The sequence below is a fragment of the Setaria italica genome, chromosome IV (assembly GCF_000263155.2).
Source record: "Setaria italica strain Yugu1 chromosome IV, Setaria_italica_v2.0, whole genome shotgun sequence".
In the NCBI taxonomy this organism is placed as follows: Eukaryota; Viridiplantae; Streptophyta; class Magnoliopsida; order Poales; family Poaceae; genus Setaria; species Setaria italica.
This window is the reverse complement of record NC_028453.1, coordinates 27,329,165-27,352,500: the sequence shown is the minus strand read 5'-3', so window position 1 is coordinate 27,352,500 and position 23,336 is coordinate 27,329,165. Positions and strand designations below refer to the sequence as shown.

The 23,336-nt window shown below is 43.9% G+C and overlaps 2 protein-coding genes across 2 annotated transcripts; both read left to right on the top strand.

The window, feature by feature from the left end:
* The first annotated feature begins 11,384 nt into the window (after positions 1–11,384).
* On the top strand, positions 11,385–13,433 carry LOC101776763 (serine carboxypeptidase-like 34). Its single transcript, XM_012845274.1, has 5 exons — positions 11,385–11,667; positions 11,794–11,997; positions 12,090–12,182; positions 12,267–12,661; positions 12,759–13,433. The coding sequence occupies exons 1-5, from the start codon at positions 11,385–11,387 to the stop codon at positions 13,260–13,262; spliced, it is 1,479 nt and encodes a 492-aa protein (XP_012700728.1). The 3' UTR covers positions 13,263–13,433.
* An 8,363-nt stretch (positions 13,434–21,796) lies between these two features.
* Positions 21,797–22,156, top strand: LOC101776363 (CLAVATA3/ESR (CLE)-related protein ESR1). The gene has a single exon (XM_004967005.1). The coding sequence runs from the start codon at positions 21,797–21,799 to the stop codon at positions 22,154–22,156; it is 360 nt and encodes a 119-aa protein (XP_004967062.1).
* Positions 22,157–23,336: the final 1,180 nt, after the last annotated feature.

Genomic DNA, 23,336 nt, shown 5'->3' with positions numbered 1-23,336 from the left:
CCAAACCGACAGAGATGATTCAAAGTCACAATCAGGATTTGTGTTCATGCTAAATGGTGGTGTTGTTAGTTGGAAGAGTTCCAAGCAGGAGACGGTGGCCGATTCTATGACAGAAGCCAAGTACATCATGGCTTCGGAACCCGCGAAGGAGGGTGTTTGGATAAGAAATTTCTTTATTGAGCTTGGTGTGTTCCCAAATGCGTCGAGACCATTGAATCTCTACTGTGATAACAATGGGGCAATTGCGCAAGCAAAGGAGCCATGGAACAACCAGAAGAACAAACACGTTATGCAGCGATTTCATCTCATTTGAGACTTCGTTAATCGGGGTGACATCAAGATATGCAAAATACACACGGATCTGAATATTTCTGATCCTTTGACAAAGCCTCTCCCGCAAGCTAAGCATGATGCGTATGTAAGAGCTATGGGTATTAGATACCTTCTAGATTGACTCTAGTGCAAGTGGGAGACTGTTGGAGGTATGCCCTAGAGGAAATCATAGACATGATGATATTCCATTTGTATCCATGATTTGTATATTGTGTTCATTGAATATCCATTAAAGGCTACTTGAATTGATCTGCAATTACGTGAATTGTATGTGGAACTCTTTACTTGTATGGTTATTCTAAAAGTTGTCCCTAGTCGAAGTTCATGTGTGGACACACATGAATATTAGACTAGTACATGTATGAGTTGATGACTATGTTTCACAAGTCATGGACATGGAGATGTCAAACTAATAATGTAGACATATGTAGAGACATGTGCTAGGACTGACCCATCACAAGAAGTAGTTCTCTATTTACACAACATGTATGCTTTATCCTTAGACCTAAGATTGTCGCATGTACTCAAGATGTGGATCGACTTACATAGGGACTATCAAACGCTACACCGTGACAGGGTAGTTAAAAAAGTAGCTTTCGGGTTTGTCAAGAAGCATGTTGTGAGGCATGGTCAATCAAGATGGGATTTGTCCCTCTCTGATTGAGAGTGATACCTCTGGGCCTCTCGAGTGATCGGATCAAGAAATGCATGGCCATGCTATGTACGGTTAAGAGTTAACCTACAAAAAGATTCCGAATCACAAGATCGAGAAAGAGCGGTCGGCTTGGAGCTAGACCAAATATCGTGAGGCAAAGGGAATAGCATGTACGTGATGTTGTGACGGTTTGTCTGATATGATCTTCGTGTGCGTATAGGAGTTGGCACGTCTTGCTAGAGGCCGCTACCGACTATTGGGCTGAGTAGGAGTACTCAGGCCATGTCTATACATATGCGAACCCATAGGGTCACACACTTAAGGGGCTGGAAGCCCAATTCGGATGTGATCTGAGTTGGATCAGGTTTAGAAGTACTAATGGACCTCAGACCGAGAGGCCCGTCAGGAACCTCTATAAATAGAGAGGTGGGGCGCCCTAGGGTTTACGCTTTTTGAAAAGGTCAGCCGCCACACCTCCCACGCCCTCGCCTTGTTGCAACTCGTGGACCTAGTAGTCTGGCTTGCGACGCTTCCTCCCTGCACGTGTCAATACCTTGGAGGTGTTGCACCTGCAGCACTTTGATGAGCCACGATGAGCCACCGACGAGCCACGACAAGCCGACGGCGAGCCGCGGCATGAGAAGGATCTCGCTGTACATGGATAAGCTACTCAACGTCGACATGATCGACTACATGTTCAACTACGCTGATCGACTTCGCTGCCCCAACGCGATTCTACATCTTCCGCACTAGTGCGTCGAGTGGTAATCCCGTGATCCATATACGGCAGTTTTCCTGGTTTACGTGGTAGAAAAATTTTATTTTGCGCTAGCGTAGCCTATCTCGTGTCCCAACAGAGGTTTAGGGCCCCTTTGGTGGCCTCACGACGCAGCACGGTTGGATCGGGAATGCGCGTGGTGGTGGCGTGAGGTTTTGGGAATATGGATTCGATGGGAGGAGAGGAGGCGCGGGTGGCCGAGCCTGGCGGAGCGTGGTGCAGGGAGGACAGAGCTTGGGTGGCGGGGAGTAGTGGAGCCGGTGGAGTAGGAGAGGGTGGAGCGAGGCGGCGCGGGTGGCTGAGCCCGGCAGAGCGTGGCGTAGGAAGGACGGAGCTTGGGCCGCGAGGAGTGGTGGAGATGGCGGAGCAAGAGAGGGTAGAGCGAGGCGGCGCGGGTGGCCGAGCCCGGCGGAGCGTGGCGTAGGGAGGACGGAGCTCGGGCAGCGGGGAGTGGTGGAGATGGTGGAGCAGGATAGGGTAGAGCGAGGCGGCGAGGGTGGCCGAGCCCGGCGGAGCGTGGCGTAGGGAGGACGGAGCTCGGGCGGTGGGGAGTGGTGGAGATGGCGGAGCAGGATAGGGTAGAGCGAGGCGGCGAGGGTGGCCGAGCCCGGCGGAGCGTGGCGTAGGGAGGATAGAGCTCGGGCAGCGGGGAGTTGTGGAGCCAGCGACGCAGGAGAGGCGATGGCCCCGCCATGGCCAATGGGGAGTTCGGGCATCGCGTGGAAGGAAGATGGAGGACAGGGTGACCCACAGGTGGGCCCCGTGGCTAACAGAATACAAACACTGTTTATTTCATCTGTCCTCGTCCCTCCAACCAAACAACGAAACTGGGACACCCCTATCCCTCCAACCAAGCACCAAGTGGGATCATCTCATCCCTAAAAAAGAGGATGATCATGTCCCGTCCCACTTGTCCCTGCATCCAAATACACCGTTATAGTACGGTGGTGCGATTAGAACCATCAAATTAGCAATGGACGACTAGAAATAGTTGGACTATTTGGGTTGAAACGGGCTTTGTTTCATTCTTTTACTGTTTAACATATTTCTTTTTCCTTTTTCATTTTTTGCAGCATTGTTAAGTAACACACAAAAATAATTATCTTATATATACCAATACATTTTTTATATTTAATAGACTACACATAAGTTATCTTGTACAAGTTTCAAAAATTTTGAAACTGATTTACTATTTGCTAAATGTTAAATGAATTTCTATATGGTTATCGAAATTAATTCCAAAATGAACTGCGCGTGCATCTAATAAGATAAAAAATAGCACAAAAATCATATTTAGTCTCTTATGTTCCATTCTAGGTCATGCCCTGGAGATAGATGAAAAATTCAATTGTCTTCTAGGGATAATTTAAACTTCTATCTCCAAATTAATAGATAATAATTACAATAATATCTAAATTTGGTCAAAATCCTAAAAATTGACACAACAACATATTTTGGATCCCTAAGCTTGCCATAAAAAAATTAAATGTTTTTAATAAAGTAGGATCTCATAAATGGATACTTCTCTCACGTAGTTTCTTATAACTAAAGTCAAACTTTGAGATTTGAATATGTCATAACATTTTTAAACTCATATGCACCTCAAATTTGGACACAACCTTATATTTACCATATTATTAGAAAATATGAAGTTACATTACAATTGTTATGCAAAACATGTTTTTCTATTCTCTACTTGGGTCGAAGAAAAAAAAACATATGTAAAAGATACAATAAATAGTAATTAACATACAAACAAATATCATTAAATGAAGGGTCATGATTTTATAAAATTTTGGGAAAAAGAACTGTCAAATTTGGAGTTTTTATGAGGGAGAAATACCGATTACAAATTTTAATTCCGAATTAAAAAGAAAAATATGAACTATGCATGTGTTCTTCGTCTCAATCTACGTGGCCTAATATTTTACAAATAAAGCTTAATGCCAATATTTACCACAACCGAGCCACTAGACTAGTGGTAATATTTGCTGGTTCGAACTTCCTGCACACCATATTTTTTTTCCAATTTAGAGAAATTCCCGCCTGGCACACAGCCCACCAATGGCTCCGGCTCGGAGCCCATAGACGATGCGGGCGTCGGCCCATTTGTACCACCGAAAATGCAAATGACAGATATCCATGTCCATGTCCCGTACGATCCCACTTTTGTCCCACAATTTTCCCCCTGTCTACCACATTTTTTGTTTAAAAGCTTTGGTGGGCCAGCAACAAGCATGAGCATTTATACAAAAGTGAAATTACCAGAAATAGTCACAAGTGATTTTATTAAAATTCAAAAAAAAGAACCATAAAGTTTGGAGTTGGAGAAATACCAGTTCTTTGGAGTTCTTGTGCATTTTTTCCCACCATTTTCTATGAATTACTTTTGCAGCTAACGGATGGGCCCTGGTACCGAGGAATATGACAAGTGGTCCCATGCTGACTGTACTGGACAGATGACGTGGTGCGTCGAACATGCCACGGCAGCAAAACACAAGGATGTATATGTGTATAAAAACAATTATTACCAAACTTTTTAACAAACACGTGTGTGGTTCGGTGGTAAGGCACGTGAGTTCCATCCTGGTGACCTGGCTCAGAGTCCCACTTGAAGATCTATTTTTTGCCGAAATTTCTCAGCCACTGACAAATGGGCACCGCGGGAGTGTAATGACAAATGAGCTACTAAATGAAAGAGTGTAAGTTTAGAAAAAAAATAGAAAAATTTGGAGTTCTTACCATGTACAAGTTTTAATTCTGGATTAAAAATAGAAAGATGACGTATACATATTTCGCTTTGAAAACACAAATGAAATTGCAGGTGAGTAGTGTATATTATGCTTGGCGAATGTAAGGTCGTAGGTTCACTTCGAGTGTAGATTTGTTCTCTTTTTTTCCATTTTTGCTCTGCCACGTGGCGCAACACAATTGGCTCAAGTGGTAGCACGTGATCATGCCGACGGCGATCCGTGGCAATGCTACTCAGCCAATCACCGCGCATCGTGCTGGTGCCTGACGTGGAATCCACCCAGCTCTCCACGCGCGCGAGTTTACTCTCCCGTCCTGGGCCCGTGCAGTGAGACGAGCGGAGGTGCGGTCTCGGGGTACGACGCACGTACAACTGCAGACCCACCTATCACTCTATCAGCGAGGAAAGAAAACAAGGAGGGTGGAAGCGCGGGCTTTGCATGCTGGAGTAGGTGTAGGTGGGATTGCAGGCCGGTGTTGGGGTCTAGCTGGGCCGGTGTTGGGTGGTCAAGGCTGCAGGCCAGTCTGTTAGTAGTAATAGGTCACTAGTTCCAGGGACCCGCTCGGTCTACAGACTGCAGGCCAGTCCAGGTGCAGGAGGTCATGTTGCATGTCCGCCTGACGGAAAAGTGAAGGAAAAGCAGAGGAAAATCAAGTGAGAGCGAGAGAAGTTTGAATGCAACACGAAGATTGAATAATTTTCAGAAAAACAAGAAGAAAGAAAAGAAGAAGACGTGCCCAGAATATTAAAGAAAGGAGAGGCATCACACGTGATGGGAAGGGCAAGCATCTGTTCGGTCATTTAAGATAAAAAAATATTTCCTAATTTAAATAGTCTAGCACTTATACGTGGCAACCACGTATGTCACGCGGGAGCAATGGTGCCAACTCATGCAATTTATGATGAAATACATTCGTAATCTTCGCAGAACGGTAAAACTACTTGTAATATGACACGTAGCAATTGTCACAAATGAATTTTGTGGCAAAACACTGATTTATTGTAACAAACTAAACCACCGTATACCAATAGAAATATTTGATTGCAATATAGCCACATGTATTGCAACAAACTAAACCACAATTACCAACAGAAACATTTGGTAGCAATAGCATATTCTTTCTTGCAACCACTTATGTATTTGGTTACAATATAGCCACATGTATTGCAACACAAAACATTCGTGGCAAAATTGGTTACCAATCGCAATGACTCTAAACTTGGTGGCAATAACACTTTCATATTGCAACGAAAACAAACTTTATGATAATAGAAATCTAACTGTTGTAAAAAGATCATCTATTCGCAACCAGGATTCTGATGGTGGCGAGAGCATCAATATTTTGCAACCAAATTATAGAATAGTTGCAATAACACCCATCTAATGCAACTAATTTGGTGTAGTTGCAAAGATTTATGTGGTACTAGCCCTAAAATCTAGTAGTGTATGTGAGCAACAATTGAGAAGAGTAATAACAGTAGATGAAAACATCAATCTCACTACTACCTCAAACTCAAATTGAGCAAAGATGACTCAAATGACGGCTGCATTGCCTTAGATCTGTTTGTTGGAAATCTTCAGAGGTGGTCAAAAGGTAGAGAAAGAGAAGGGAGAAGATGAGGAAAACCCCCACGACTCGGACTCTCGCGCCCACCTTCTTGCCTTGATCAGAGGCACAACCAACTCGTGGTTGTGGCCCTAGATCGCCTAGCGCCACAATAAAAGGGGGGGCCCGGCTAGTTTTTGGGCTAACCAACACACGAAAAAACCCACGCACGCCCCCTACATGGCCATCTCGATCTCTGGCGGCGCTGAAGCCATCTGAAGGCCACCGCCATCCTACTGCCGTTGTCTCCGGCCAAACGAGGTGGAGGCCAAAGGGACGACGTGATCTCCTACGAGCTAGTACAACTACGGCAGCGGGATCCCCAGCTTTGTCCCCAACTCCCATGGCTGGGTCATCACACAACGTCGCTACTGGTTGTGATTCTAACTCAATTATCTAAGTGATGTTCATGTTTGGATGTTAAAGATCCTGTTTTAGTTGATTTAAGTAATGTAGATTCCTACATTTGGTATCAGTTAAGCCAAATTGGATCTAGCATGAACCCTAAGATCAAATTTAAGATGCAATTAGTCTTGCCAACTAGATTTTGATGTGCAATTAAGGTTTTTGTGCTCGTTAGTGTGCTTTTCTATCTATGCATGAGTCTCTGAGGAAGAATTGCATGTGAATCTAGTGATTAGAACCCAATTGTTGTGAATCAGTGCCTAATTGAGCCTATCAGTACCCCTTTTAGTTCGGTTTTAGTCAAGTTTAAGTCTAAAATCAAGGTTAATTAAGTTAATTAAGTTCAATTTCATGCCTAAGCTAGCAGATCAGACCCTAATTGAGCCCTAATTCATGTTAAATAAGACATTAGGGTTAGGGTTCGTCTACTGTTTTCTCCGATTACCTACTGTTATCCCAAAACCGCGTGATTAAGTACTCGAATCTTGCAATCAAGCCGTGCATAAGCATGTAGAAGGAGGGGATCGGACAAATGTCAAGTTGAGTTAAGAAAATCCCTAAAGAAAAGCCACGAATTTTCCCCAAATCCCCAAATCAGAAGAACCCTAACCCTAACCCAGCATGAATTATTTACATGTATGGAGTTGTGCAGCTGAAGCAAAGATATTTAATTCACAACTTTGAAAATTAGATCCTAATACCAAAAGCTGCTATTGCATTAGATATCTGGAAAAGTCAAAGGGGTATCATTTTTATTATCCTAAGGGTACCACTAAGTTTGTAGAGACAAGGCATGCTGTCTTCTTAGAGGAAATTGGATGCACTGAGGCTAGGAAAATTGATCTTGAGGAGATTTGAACCTTTGAGCCGTTACCCATGAATAGGATTATTATGCTCCTATGCCATATACCACAGTTACATCTCAAGTGGTGGAACCTCCAGTAGAAAATGTGGGAGTAACACCTACCTTAAGTAAAAATGTAGATGCACCTGTGATAGGTGTGATAAGTGAGCATCAAAGTGAAGATGTAGTAGAACCTACTGATAGATTGCAAGGGGAGGCCACTGATGAACTTGAGGTGGTTCAGCAGGAACCTGCTCAAGTAGAAGCACCATAGGCAGTAGCACCACAGCCTCTGACAAGGTCAACGCGTGAGAGGAAGTCCACCCTTTCCAATGAATATGTGTACATAAGTGAAGAGGGACACGACATGGGGAAGGTGGATGACCCAAACTCATTTAAGGAAGCCATAAGAAGTGAGCACTCGCATAAGTGGTGCGAGGCCATGGAAGAAGAGTTGAAGTCCATGGAAGTAAATAGAGTATGGGACTTAGTAGAAATTTACTGAAGGAGCCAAGACAGTAGGTTGTAAATGGGTCTACAAAACTAAATATGACTCTAAAGGGAAGATCGAAAGGTTCAAAGCAAGACTCGTGGCTAAGGGCTTCACACAAGTAGAAGGGGTTGATTATAATGAAACCTTCTCGCCTATCTCAAAGAAAGATTCATTTAGAATTGTTATGGCTTTAGTAGCTCATTATGATCTTGAGCTGCATTAGATGGACGTTAAGACTGCGTTCCTTAACGATGACTTGCATGAGAATGTGTACATGACGCAACCTGAAGGTTTCATCGTGGAAGGCAAGGAACATATGGGATGCAAACTAAGAAAATCTATTTATGGATTGAAACAAATGTCTAGACAATGGTAGCTTAAGTTTGATGAAGTGATTAAGAAAATTGGCTTCATTGAAAATAAGAAGGACAACTGCATATATGTTAAGACCATGGGAAGCTCCATAATCATCCTAGTGCTTTATGTGGATGATATCCTATTAGCGAGCAGCGATAAGAACTTGCTACATGAGATGAAGGGTTTTCTCTCATCGAACTTTGACATGAAGGACCTTGGTGATGCTGCTTATGTCTTAGGCATTGAGATTCATCGAGATAGGTCCAAAGGTGTATTAGGACTCTCTCAAAGAGCTTACATAGAGAAGGTCCTTGAAAGATATAATATGCACCAATGTTCAGGCACAGCTGCTCCAGTTGTTAAGGGCGATAAGTTTGGGTCATTCCAAAGTCCCAGGAATCAATTAGAAATTGATCAAATGAGAACGATTCCTTATGCTTCAGCTGTTGGAAGCATAATGTATGCACAAGTGTGTACACGCCCTGACTTGACCTTTATAAGCAGGATGCTTGGAAGATATCAGTCTAATCTAGGAATAGGCCACTGGAAAGGAGTTAAGAAAGCTTTGTGTTACATGCAAGGCACTAAGAATTACATGCTAATGTATAAGAGAACTGAGAAATTAGAGATAATCGACTATTTAGATGCTGATTTTACAGGTTGTGTTGACACAAGAAGATCCACATCAGGTTATATCTTCACACTTGCAAATGGGCTATATCGTGGAAAAGCTCCACACAAACACTAACAGCTGCATCGACAATGCAAGCTGAGTTTGTGGCATGTTATGAAGCTGTGGGGCAAGTTGTATGGCTTAAGAGTTTCATCCTAGGATTAAGAGTGGTAGACAATATAAGTAGGCCATTAAAATTATACTGCAATAATAAGTCAGCAGTTTTCTATTTGCATAACAACAAGTCAAGTGATGCTGCAAAGCACATTGAGATTAAGTACCTTGTTGTGAAAGATAGAATCCAAGATCACACCATTGAGTTAGAGCATATAAGTACTAAGAAGATGCTTGTAGATCCATTAACAAAAGGCTTACCTCCCATTACATTAAGTGAACATGTTACCGGCATGGGATTATCGGATAGCCTGTGATCTTGGAGGGTCATAAGACAACCGCCTCCTGTTATGATAGGTAGTTTTATACATTGTGGACAACTGTATCACAATGGGATTTTAATCACCATTGTAACCCATTGTCTCGCTGCATAATTCTGCTTTAAGAATGGCATAAGTTATAGGCCTTTAGACCAAAGGGGAGAATGTTGGAAATCTTCAGAGATGGTCAAAAGGTAGAGGAAGAGAAGGCAGAGGATAAGGAAAACCCCTACCACTCGGACTCTCATGCCCACCTTCGCACCTTGATCGGAGGCACAACCAACTCGTGGTTGTGGCCCTAGATCGCCCAACGCCACAATAAAAGGGGGGTCCGACTGGTTTTTGGGCTAACCAACACACGCTAAAACCCACGCACGCCCCGTACATCACCATTTTGATCTCTAGTGGCGCTGGAGCCCTCTGAAGGCCACCACTATCCTACTGCCGTTGTCTCTGGCCAAACGAGGTGGAGGCCAGAGGGACGATGTGATCTCCTACGAGCTAGTAAAACTACGGCAGTGGGATCCCCAGCCTCGTCCCCGACTCCCATGGTTGGGTCATCACACAACGTCGCTGCTGGTTGTGATTCTAACTCAATTATCTAAGTGGTGTTCATGTTTGGATGTTAAAGATCCTATTTTAGTTGAGTTAAGTAATATTCCTACACTTGTTTTTTTATTCTATTATGATTACGACTAAGAAACCAATTTTGTCAAAATTTATCTTAGAAGATGAAGTGCCCCTCCTTAAGCAATATAAACTTCAGTTGCATACACCATGCTATTTTTTTATAACCTTAAAATAAATTATAGAGTAAAAAATTTATGGACTCTTTTCAATATATTTTTCTTTGGATGATTGACTACTTCTCTTTACTTTCTATTTATCTTATACAAATAAGAAATGTATAAGACCCAAATAGAGTATGTAACCACATTTTACGCAAAGTCAAAAAGATGCTTATATTTCCAATCAAATGAATTTATGCTGAAAGAATATTAATTGAAGCGATTGTATCCGTGCTATTTGCATGGTCACCTTGCAAAATTTTGGAAAACGCGATGAACGCAAATCTTGATGATGGTGGTTGCCAGATCTAAATGGACATGAATAATCGTGAAGCTATGGATCAAATCAAAGTTATTTGTGGTTGCAGATGTCCTCCAATGTGCAAGGAGAAAATGAAGGAGAAATCTCGCCACTTTGGTTTTGACGATTGATTATTTCATATGCTACCCATTGACATGGGCTATTTATTGTGTGGTGGTGACAAAAATTTCTTCAGGATATAAGAATCCTCTACTCAAGTTCTTCACATGTTGTCACAAAGCAAGTGATGTTGATTGGGCGTGCGTATGCACCACTTAGTTTTATAGTTCATTTGCACAAAAGCATTTTTACAGATATGACTTGATAGACAATAATGTGCACACTAAGGCCAAGAGGTTGAAAAATAAAATCAGGAGGGGCAATAGATTATGGTGACATAGTATATATAATAAAAAAATATTGTATAGTAAATCTAGCCACACTATTTGCAGGGGCCAACATGCTAGTTAGCATAATAATATACGCGCGCGCATATGGAGATTCACCTCAGCCAAAGGCATATGATTTTCAATTTAGCTGCTACCTAGCTGGAATCTGCCCAAATGCTAGACCTTGGTCAGAAGGAACTAAGATACGCACCGTGCATGTCACTGAAACATTTCATCGGATTTTAGTAAGCCTAGAGAGGTTGAGGATCGGCGCTACCAAAGGGAGGAACAATGTAAACGGGCGCAACCACGCAGGAGATCGGCACTAGGGAGGTTGTGCGAATAAATGTGGATAATAACCTCGACAACAACCTTGGAGATCGACTATAATCTTAACAACTTATTCTGGTCTTCGCTCTAAATAAAATCGTAACAACTTCTTTGTTGTGATCATCGATCGGCATGCAGCTATCAGCCTATAAATTGCACGGCTTCCTGCCGTCGGAAGATCAATCTCAACCTCAGCCAACACAAGCAACAACTAGTAGTTGCACGGCTTCTCCATTCCCCAAGCCATGTCGCCGGCAACCATCCTAGTGGTGTTGCTGCTCGTGGCCGCCGGCGCTTCGTCAGCAGCCGCCGTGAGGCAGCACAAGAGCCACGACTACGAGAGGGTGTTCGACCGGCAGGAAGCCGATCGGGTGGAGGCCCTGCCCGGCCAGCCGTCGGAGGTCGGGTTCCGGCAGTTCGCCGGGTACGTGACGGCGAACGAGTCCCACGGCCGCGCGCTCTTCTACTGGTTCTTCGAGGCCACGCACGACGTGCAGAAGAAGCCCCTCGTCCTATGGCTCAACGGAGGTATATAGATCGATCTGATCTCTACATATATGCATGGCATGTATCTTTGACATCACTGCCGGTTGACGCTTGCTTACTGTTAATATAAGATTAATCTTTTTACTATTTGTTTGATCTGCACTGCAGGACCGGGATGCTCGTCTGTTGGATACGGAGCGCTGGAGGAGCTGGGTCCATTCTTGGTGCAGAAGGGCAAGCCTGAGATCAGCCTCAACCCTTACTCGTGGAACAAAGATGCCAACCTCTTGTTCGTGGAGTCCCCTGCAGGCGTTGGGTTCTCCTACACCAACACCACCAAGGATCTCAGCCAGTTTGGCGACGACCTCACTGGTACGTACGGCCCATGTTCTTCATCATCCTCGATTAGCATCATCGATCGCAGATTTACAGTACATCATTTGAACATGTGAATCACATTGTAGCCACCGACGCCCATGCGTTCCTGGCGAACTGGTTCAAGAGGTTCCCACAGTTCAGACGCCACGAGTTCTACATCGCCGGGGAGAGCTACGCTGGTACGATCTCATGCAATCTTATTATAAATTCATCTATCAAATGTGACAAATTAACTAACGATGATCCATGCATGCTCCTCGCAGGGCACTACGTTCCGCAGCTGGCGACCAAGATCATTGAGGGGAACAAGAAGGCGCACCACAAGAAGGACCGGATCAACCTCAAGGGCATCATGATCGGCAACGCGGCCGTCGACGCGAGCTCCGACGACCGCGGGCTGGCGGAGTACGCGTGGGACCACGCGGTCATCTCCGACGAGGTGTACGGCGCCATCAAGAAGGAGTGCAAGTTCCCCGACGACGGCGAGGAGAGCGCCCCGTGCAACCAGGCATGGAACGACTTCTTCGGCGCCATACAGAACATCGACATCTACAGCCTCTACACCCCGGCGTGCACCGACACCCTCGCCAACGCCACCCGCAGCAACTCTTCTTCTGCTTCCTCCTCCTGGAAGCTCGCCGCCGGCACACCGCTCGCGGTACGTCGCTGCCGTCGATTCTCTATCAGCATACTATTATTGTTCTTGTGTTTTACATGATGATGATGATGCGTTTGTACGCATGGCAATTACGCAGAAGATCCACCGTGGGAGGCCGTACAACACGTACGACCCCTGCGCCGACTACCTCGTTGTCGACTACCTTAACCGCGGCGACGTGCAGGCGGCGCTGCACGCGAACGTGACGGGGATCCCCTACGCGTGGACGCCCTGCAGCGACGCGCTCACCAACTGGACGGAGAGCGCGGCGTCGACGCTGCCGCAGATCAAGAAGCTGGCGGAGTCCGGGCTCCGGGTGTGGGTGTTCAGCGGCGACACGGACGACCGCGTGCCGATCACGTCGACGCGCTACGCGCTGCAGAAGCTTGGCCTGGCCACGGTGAAGGAGTGGCGGGAGTGGTTCACCAGCGACCAGGTCGGAGGCTACACGGTGGTCTACGACGGCCTCACCCTCGTTACCATCCGCGGCGCCGGCCACATGGTGCCCATGATCAAGCCCGTCCAGGCCAGCCAGGTCTTCGCGCACTTCGTCAGCGGGGAAGAGCTGCCGGCCAAGCCCGTGGTCGCCACCGCCGCATAGATTATTAGTGGTTGTGTCATTAATTAGATATACTTAGTTAATTAGAGGTCGAGATCATCGCTGGTGGGTTTGCTAGTTAGAGGTTTTGCAGTTAGGTTAATCATCAGGCATGCAGTACTACTTTAGTTAGCTGGAGATCGAATGACATGGCCAGCAGAATGTTAATTAGATAGGGAGGATTGTCATCGTTCGCTAATGAAACAGTTGCTGGTTTGGATCCATGAGAATTTATCTGTGCCCTTACCACCATGGGCTTTATTTGGGTGCCATTTGCGCTTTTACTCTTATATATCTTCAAGTCAATCGATGGTCCGGGTGCACTTCACCGTTCTTTCTGACTGCATGACATCAAAATGTTTGATTTGTTTTCCACCCCAACTGAGATGGGAAAATGAAACTCTCTTGATGTGGAACCATATGTAAGCAATACAGTTACTCAATGCCACAAATGGTACCTGAGCGCAAATTAGGATGAGCCCGCAAGCTAATGCAAGAAGAGCCCAGCCAACTAGAGATGGTGCGAAGCCAAACGGTGGGAATTGGGGATGGACCAGGTGGCGCCAAGCACGGCAAAGGCCTCCACAGCGCAGACCCGCGCGTCCTTATTTTAGCCCATGAAGGATATATCATAAGCTCTAGTATTTATCAGTACAGAATGTGCATTGTTGCTTATAACAGACCGGAATGTGTGATGCATCACATTTCACGTTTGTTCTTTTGTTAGAACAGGTAGGGAAGAGGCAGACCCCTACTTACTGATTGATACATTAAGAAAAAGAAGTTAGGTACAAAGAGAGGAAGAACAAAAAATAGAAATAAGCTAAGTTATAGAGGGTTTACCCGGTTTTTGATTTGTGGAAAGTAACTAGACTTCTCTTGCTATATGGGTAACCATGTCAAATTCATGGTTGAACCTGATGGATCCACACAATTGATTGTGCTTAGTTAAAAGGATCGAGTCCTAACGGGGCTAACAGCCACCACGTTGTCCTTGTCAACGGCAACCAACTTGACTAACGGCCTGGTTCCAAGGATAACCCATGCTATAAGAAGGTGTCCTCAAACCCCAACAGATTAGGGGAACTTTTCACCTAATTCAAGGCCTCTGCCGGCCACCGTCCGCTCGTGATGGTATTCTTCGTCCAGTGTTCCTCTATGCCACGTCTGCTTCCTCAAGCAGGCACGGGGACATCAGCAGCCTAAAGGCATCTTCTAATTCGCATGTAAGTGCAATTGAGTCTCTATTAATTATGTTCTTAGGTGTTCATGTTATTAGGTTATTAAATCCTATAAATCAGGCATGTTATTTTCTAACATTTGGCACCAAGAGCCAGGTTAGCCTAATCATGAATCCTAAGCCACCCTAGATCTATTGTAGGTCGGTTTTTTGATGTGTACAAATCAATTATTAATGTGCAATTAGATTAATTCGTGCTCGATAGTTTGCCTTTGATTCGTACCGTGAGTTTCAAGTGCGAATTCATTTATAATCAATCTTAATCTAGTTCGGTTAGGTCAAGTTTTAGTTAATTTATTGATCTGTTAAGTTAACCAAGCACCGGATTAGAACTAATGTGATTCGTTACGTGCCTAAGTGTGCAAATCAGAACCAAAGTTAGATTAATTCCATGTTAATTTTGGGAAATTAAGGCCTAGGGTTCACTGTTTTTCCACAAATCAGATTTAATTCATGAAACTTGGCCATGAGTTAAGGCAATTAGATGCAGATGCCGTGAAATTGAAGTACTCGTCAGCACTGAGAAGGAGAGGATTCGATCGAATTGCAAAATTCATAAGAATAATCTCAAAATTCCCAAAAATCCCCAAATCCTGCAAACGCTCACCCTAATTCTCATCAGTAGAGGACCTACCTCGGATTGACAACACCCTAATTTGTTGAATCTGGGTCTAGATTCTCCTAATTCTACCAATAAAGTTTTGGTATAGGTTACGCTGATTGTACCAAGAATAAAAAATGTCCATGAATAGACTACTACTAAGCGGAACATCCTTTGGTTGCCATTACCTGGCACAGACTAGCCCCAAAATCTTTCCAGCATGCTATTCAAATATTCGAATGCTCGAGCCAAGTCGTGTGATAGATGTGAAATATCAATTTTCCTAAACCCCCCTTTTCCCAACAGCACCTCGTTTCATCCACCACCACAGTAAAAGGGTATATTGGTAATGTGATAGGGTCATTCACCCAATTGGCCAAATACCCTATCCCTTCCCTCCCTCCACCCAAATCTTCCACATCCAAAAACGTTCCACCATTAGCTCCCCTTCACCTCCTTGCCCCCATCCCAAATCTTCACCTCCAACTAGCACACATCCCAAATCTTCATCCACTCCTTGCCGCCATCCTAAATCTTCACCTGCTCACCACCATCCATAATCTTCCCCTCATAGCTATCGCCCATTTCCCATCTCCCTCTGTAGGACCAACGGCGACACAATGGCACCAGGCGGGAAGGTCGTACGAAGGAAACATCAACAACCAGGTATAATGTTTTCCTCCCTAGTTAAGCATCCCCAGTGTTGCGATTAAAGTGTTTCCTTGTTTGGTTTTGTTACTGCTTTTACTTTGTTGTTTGGTTGCAGATCTGGCAGTTCCCATATATTCACTAGTTTGTTTCTTTTACTAGTTGTCCTTTGGGCTAGTACAAGGTTGGGTAGGAACATCCTATCTTGGATCTTGTTTTGGGTGGCAGTACCTTCATGATTTTACATTAATTTATTTCTTTTAAAGTAGTTTGCCCTTTCGGCTCATATAAGGTTGGGTAGGAATATCCTTTCCTGGATCTAGTTTGGGTAGGAATATCCTATATTGGATCTTGTTTTGGTGCGCTCTACCTTTAGATTTTGCAGCAGTTTGTTTCTTGTATAGTAATTTTTTTCATTTATAGTGGTTGGACAATTTTATGAAAGTTTCTTTCTTTTCATAACATAAAGAACTGGAGCACACTCCATACGCGTAGAAGAGGGTTGTATGTATCTTAAGGAACCAAAAGGTATTGTCTTCCCTCGACGTTGGAAAAGTCGCAAGCATCCTTAAAGAGGCTACAAAAGGACAAAGAAAGGATATTGATGAAATAAGAAGTGAAAGAAGAAGTGAGATCCATATCTAGAGTACAACACATCTTAGGAATGGCCTAATCTGACCAAGAGACATGCCAACACGAGGTATCTGTTGTTGCCTACCAAATTTCTTATATCAATTTGCAGGATTGCTTCTCATTATTTTTTGTTTATGCAATTTGTCCAATCAGAACAGTGATAGCATACCTGTCAGCGGGGGAAGAGGGTTGTCTAAGAGAATTCAGGCATCTGATGCCTCTGACATTATACCTCCTAGAGTGACTAGGGCAAATGAATTGGCTTTAGCTCAGGCAGGAGTTTCGGATGAGACAACTCCTGATTCACAAAAATTGCCAACCGAAGGCCAAGCAACGGCCACCCACATTGAGGACATCGTCGACATGACTGGCGAAGGTATGTCATTTGATCTCTTTTTCCCAAAGCCAAAAAATTGGAACGTCACAATTAGCAACCAAATCATTATTAACACACACCACTTATCGTAACAAAATTGTTAGGTAATGCATGCCCTTCCACAAGAGTACAAGTGCCGTAGGATTCAAGAAGGTTGGGCAGAGATCTAGACTGGATAAGTATAGGGTAACACACCAAGCTTCCAATCCATGTTCAACAAGGGCTCAAATGGCCAAAGGCACCAATGCAAGCTGCAAAGTTTGCATCAGAGGGTGGGATCATACTGCATGGGCATATACCGATCCTTACTCACTGGAAGGACTACAATGCCCCAAAATGAAAAATATCTCAAGGACTACATTGGCAAACTGGCGGTGTGTATATATCGACTCATCTACTACCATAGTTCTTTGCATCCTTTCTTTTCATCCATTTTTCTGACTATTCTTGTGTTGTGCTTAATATAGGGATAATTTTACATTGACACCACCAATCAACCTATCATAGAGGCATGCATGGACATGCTCAAGTCGCAACAAAGATGGGGAGGTACCGGCTCAAGAAAATGTACTTCAATGGTCTTGCGGCGAATGAAGTCCCAACCAAAACTCATGTGACCACTATAAATGACAACTAGTGGAAAAAATTAGTTACGATGTGGTCTAGCCAACCTCACAAGGTATGATAGAACTTCAACTTGCCACTAGCACATTTGCACGTAATGATTTGTTCCTCTTATTCATGTATCTTACACGAGTTTTCATTATTGTAAAGGAGAGGTGTACTACAAATACCGGTAATTGTGGACTAGTCAGGTATCCTCAGCGCACAAGATCTAGAAGCTACGTTGCACAGGCTCATGTTGTGGTAAGCAACTAAACAAGTCATGTTTTTACTATATACTTTATTTGATGAACGTGCTCATGCTCCTTGTTCCAAGCTAACAGGTTATGCTTATTTTCACATCATATTAGAGGAAGAAGCAAGTTGAAGGAGACCCAACTGCAATAGATTTTTTCAAGAACTTCCATTGTAGAAAAAAATAGCTACACTGCTCCAGTATAGGCAGCCATTGTATGTACTTATTTACTTTACATTCTTCTTTGCAACAACACTACTAGAAATATTTGTGAGTACTTTTGTGATACCTTTCATTTTCTTTCTTTTATTAAGCTCGGATGGAACAAATAGTCGCCCAACTTGGAGACGACCAACCAAAGACTGCTGCTGAAGCAATGGCTGAAGTTATCCAATCTAGGACATTTCGGGAGGTTGTTGGCATTCACCCACCCTCGAAGAAAAGGGCTAGGGTTGGTACTATGCTACAGGTAGAAGAAATCCAAGCTGATCTTGAGAGTGAGAAACAAGGGGGGCACAACTTCAGCAAAAGATTGCTGAACAGGAGTATGAGATGGGTGCACTGAGATTGAGGCCTGAAATGCAAGAAACAACATTGAAGTCTCAGACAGAAGAGCTCGAAGCTTTGAAAAACACCACAAAGCAGTTGCATGCTATGGTTTCTAGCTTGATTCACTTCAGCGCCAGTCAGAGGTAGGCGAATCATTCCCTCAACTGAAGTGAACTTGTTGTCTGTTGCTGATGAACTTTTATTGTATGTTCCATTATTGATGCTGAACTTGTTCTATGTTGCATTATTGTTGCTGGTGAACTATTCATTGATTGTGATATGAACAATATGGAAGTTGGAAATGAGCTATTTTTATGTCTGTGATTGTGATGATGATCAGCAACCAAATTGAATATATGGTACTACGAAATGCAATAATGGCTCTTCGTTGGATGGGCTAGGGCCAAGAAAAAAGGGCCCAATATAGCGTGCAACAAATATTTTTTTAGAAAAAATAGCACAGAAATCTAAAATAGGCTAAAAATGTCCCAACAAAATTGGACTCATAAAGGCTCTTACATGGACTGGGTTTCAATTTGTAATGAACCAAAATCATCATAACACCCCTGCCAGGTCGGAGCCACGTTGGATTCTTATCCAATGTGGCGTAACCTCCAAAATAGTTGGAATGAATTTTCATTCGTTATTATCTTAGTGACGCACTGAAATAAGGAACATCACTAGTCGTGGTTTTATGACGCTCGACTAATGATGAAGCGTTTTTGTCACTCCCGCATCATATATCACGGTTTATGAGAAAAAAAGGCGTTTATGATATTTTTTAGTTTATTCGTACCCTTAAGCACCTCTTTTGTAATACTTGCAATGATGCTCTAGTCAGATGTTTTTTCTGCGTTGTCAGCTTTCTACCGACCGAGATGCTCCTGTGATCATTAGATGCTTTCACTAAACCATAATCCAGAAAAACGTCTGATTTGACCTTGATCCCCATCTTCTATACCCCAGATGCTCATGTGATCATTGGATGCTTGCATTGGAGTATCCTATGTTCAAAAAGTCTTTGTCGGGCCAATTTTTATTATCAACACATTCTATTCCAGATGAGATGACAGTTGGGTTATGCCAGTGCTTGATGTGCAGTCATGTTTGTGCATGCCTACTTTTTTCTAGAAGAACGCATATCCCAGTGTGCAATGGTGTCATGGTGTGTGCTGTGGTGAACTATTTATTAGGCCAAACTGCTCCAGCTGAACCTAGGTAAGAGTGCAAAAATAGAACACAAAATCCAAATTAAAATGTACTCATTGGATGCTTTGGTAATCACAAATAATATCACTAGCTAGAATAAGCCGGTGAGTACAACTTGGCTCAGCCTCATCCCCTTACTCAACTTTTTACAGTCACCGCTCACCGGATGCTTCCAGTGGACTTTAATCTAGTGAAGTGTTTAGGATCTTCTCAACTTCTACTTTCCTATGCATACTAGATGCTTTTGTAAGAGATGACGTCTTTTCTTGGTCTTTTCTTTCAGCTTCCTTATGACGCTCCTGTGATCACCCGCTTGATCTTCATCTTCTACACACTGGAGGCTCATGTGGTCACCGCTTGATCTTCACCTTCTACACGCATACTTGCACCGGAGTATCTCTCCGGCAGAAGAAATCTAGGTCGCGCCTATTATAATTGATAACGACGCATTTCATTCAAGATGACATGATTGGTGAAACCAAGCACCAGGAAATTTTAGAGCGCTTCAAAAAATAAGAGCCATCCATCCTGCGGAGTCGTAGGAACAAAGAAAGTACCATGAAATATATAAAGAGAAGTACTAATTTAGTGGGATCAAGTACAAAAAATAGTGAGAAATTACTTTGATACCCTTTTAATTATGTATAAATCTATTTATTTTTTTTGGTAGGAAGGATAAGAAAGGAAAGTAGTTGCAAGTACCATTGGTGCTTAAAAAGCACTGTGATATGTTTTTGTGAGTTGCAAACAGTTTTAGTGACTTTATGATTCATTTCTAGAGTGGCTAAGGCTAGTCCGAGTGCAAGGTTTCATCGCATTGTTTCCAAGGATGCCACATCATCCCATGAGGTATATTCTCATGAATGAAACAGAGAGTCCCAGTGCATAGTTTCATTTCACGATTTCATAGGATGACCATGATATTTAATTGTGAGGCATGTGATTGGATATGGTTAGATGAAATGAAACTCTATAGCCCCCAATGCAAGTTTCATAGTCTTGGAAACAGTGTATACACAGTTTCATCCTGATGAAACTCCTTCCCTCTCACTTCATAACTATCATGCCATGTCATCACATATGCTGATGTGTCACTATATTTAATGTGCATGAAACCTCTATGAAACCCCCACTCGGATTAGCCTAACAGCCTTTATATATAGTCTAATTTGCATCTTTCCCAATAGTTTCATTAAATCGTGAGTTCAAAGAAGCACTTACCATGCAGTCGTGTGTGCCCATGTCTGTCGGTTTGTGTTTTTTTTCTTCTGGAAGGACACATATTCAGCGCGTAGTGTTCTGCTGTCGTGACTCGTGAGATCATGTCCTTTTCATCGGTTGTTAGTGGAACTTTTGCATCGGATTGAACTATCCAATCAGATAGGAACCGGCTGATCGATCTGGCCTTTGGGATATACATGAAGCCCAGCAGAGCCAACGGCCATCCATGTTGATCCACTCTACCGCGCATGGCAAATCGACAGCATCTCGCCGGCGATTGGCCTAAGATTAACTAAGTCCGGTCAGAAATCCGGCGCGCAATGGTGACGAGAGACAATAGCCCTTTCACGTCGTCTTATCAACATACCACGTAGGCGTCGTGTCATATGCATCCATGCAAATAAAGCACTCCCTAACGGATTTACCCCTGGCCCCCACTCAAACCGAATATAATCCAACACAACCACCATGCAACCACATACTCTTTCTGTCGATCATGCACATCTATCCATCAACCGTACATGTATATATGTATCTCCATGTTGCTCTTAGACTATACAGTCTGATAACGACCACTACAGCTGAAGCTTGTGGTTACAACTGCATCAAGATTCGATGGGCAGTCAAAGACATTATGCATTAGTGCATGTACACTAGCTAGTATATCAGAATGCAATCTAGGCAGCAGTAGCTTTTGTGACAGATAAATCTCACCTCTTACCACCAAAGCTCTGCACTTTTGGCGGCGCCCATGGGCGAACAAGGACTCGACAGGATAACGAGGGCGCTGCACTAGTTACACTAAATTAATGCGGCTTCAGGGGTGCCCACAGCCCACGATTAACTGCCAGCCCTGGACGACTCACTCGCAAGAACGCAAGTGGCCATGGCGGTCGTTGCGATGCCGAAGCGACCCCCACTACATACTTTCTGGCATCTCCTCTCTCGAAAAGGCCATGGCATTTCTACCATGGCCCCCAGCTTTGCGAATTAATAAACTAATAACGATCTGTTAGTTGAAATGATTCTTCCTCGCTGCTTCCCCTCGCCTCTGAATCGGCGTGTATATAAATAGGCGTTCGACTGCATGAGCTTGACCACCTCACACCACCCTGTGCAACAACAAATATCTGAAGCTAGCATTGTTGCTGCAATATAGATCCTCTGCTATTACGTTGTTCGCAAACAGGTTCTGGTAATAATGGCGTCGTCGAGGAGGATTGCGACGGTGGCGGCGGCTGTGCTCTTGGTTTGCGCGATCCTAGCTTGGACGCCGGAAGCGGCGAGGATGGGGCGGAGAGGTGATGTTGCTGTCGCCGGTGTCGATGGAGGAGGTGGTGACAGCGGCAATGTGCGCTACTGGGAGTGGGAGCAGCAGCGAGGGTTCGTCGGCCGCCGGCCGAGGCTGGCATCGTTCACGCGGCGTGACGGTGTTGCGCTGCCGAATGGGCAGGCCGCTGGTGGCGAGGACGGCGGTTCCAAGAGAGAGGTGCCCAGCGGGCCGGATCCGATACACCACGGCGGCGTCGCGCCGTCGTCGGCTGCTCCGACGACTCCGTAGAGCGACGGGGCGAGAGGTAGAGAGAGTAGTAGCGACGTGGACATGCTATGTGCACGCATATGCATGCATGCATGCATGGTTGAAGAGCAGCTAGCCTTGAGGGCGTAGCTAGTATGTATTGTACGGGCATGTATTGGGTTGTACTGCCTTCTTCGTGTGTTCGTTCAACATGGAACTACTAGCGCTGAACACGTCATAATAAATTTCTCCTTGTAAAAGAAAATGTGCCTTTATAATCATTTAAAAAAGTTTATAAATACCAACGCAAACATTAAAATGGTGAGACAAACCAGCTAAATTATAGCTAGGTAATATAAACTGTCATGTATCCAAAAACAAGCCAACTAAATTTTAACTGGAAGATTTTTTAGCTGGTTGAACCTAGCTAAACTAGTAAAAAAATCTAATTGCCCCTCCAACTTTCTTGGAAATAAAGAAGATTGATGAGAGGTAGTGTTGGAGGTATGCCCTAGAGGCAATCATAGAGATGATAATATTCCATTTGTATCCATGATTTATATTGTGTTTCTTGAACATCCATTAAAGGCTACTTGAATTGATTTGCAATTATGTGAATTGTGTGTGAAACTCTTTACTTGTATGGTTATTCTAATGTTGTCCCTAGTCGGAGTTCATGTGAGGACACACATGAATATTAGACTAGCACATGTATTAGTTGATGACTATGTTTCACAAGTCATGGACATGAAGATGTTGAACTAATAATGTGGGCACATGTGGAGACATGTGCTAGGACTGACCCAACACGAGAAGTAGTTCTCTCTTTAAACAACATATACGCTTTGTCCTTAGACCTGAGATTGTCGCATGTATTCAAGATGTGGATCAAGATGTGGATCGACCTACTTAGGGGCTATCAAATGCTACGCCGTAACATGGTAGTTATAAAGGTAGCTTTCGGGTTTGTCAAGAAGCATGCTATGAGACATGGTCAATCAAGATGGGATTTGCCCCTCTCTGATTGAGAGTGATATCTCTGGACCCCTCGAGTGATCGGATCCGAAAATGCATGGCCATGCTACGTATGGTTAAGAGTTAACCTACAAAGGAATTCCGAATCATAGGATCGAGAAAGAGCGGTCAGCTTGCAGCTAGACCAAATATCGTGAGACAAAGGGAATAGCATGTATATAATGTTGTGATGGTTCGTCTGATATGA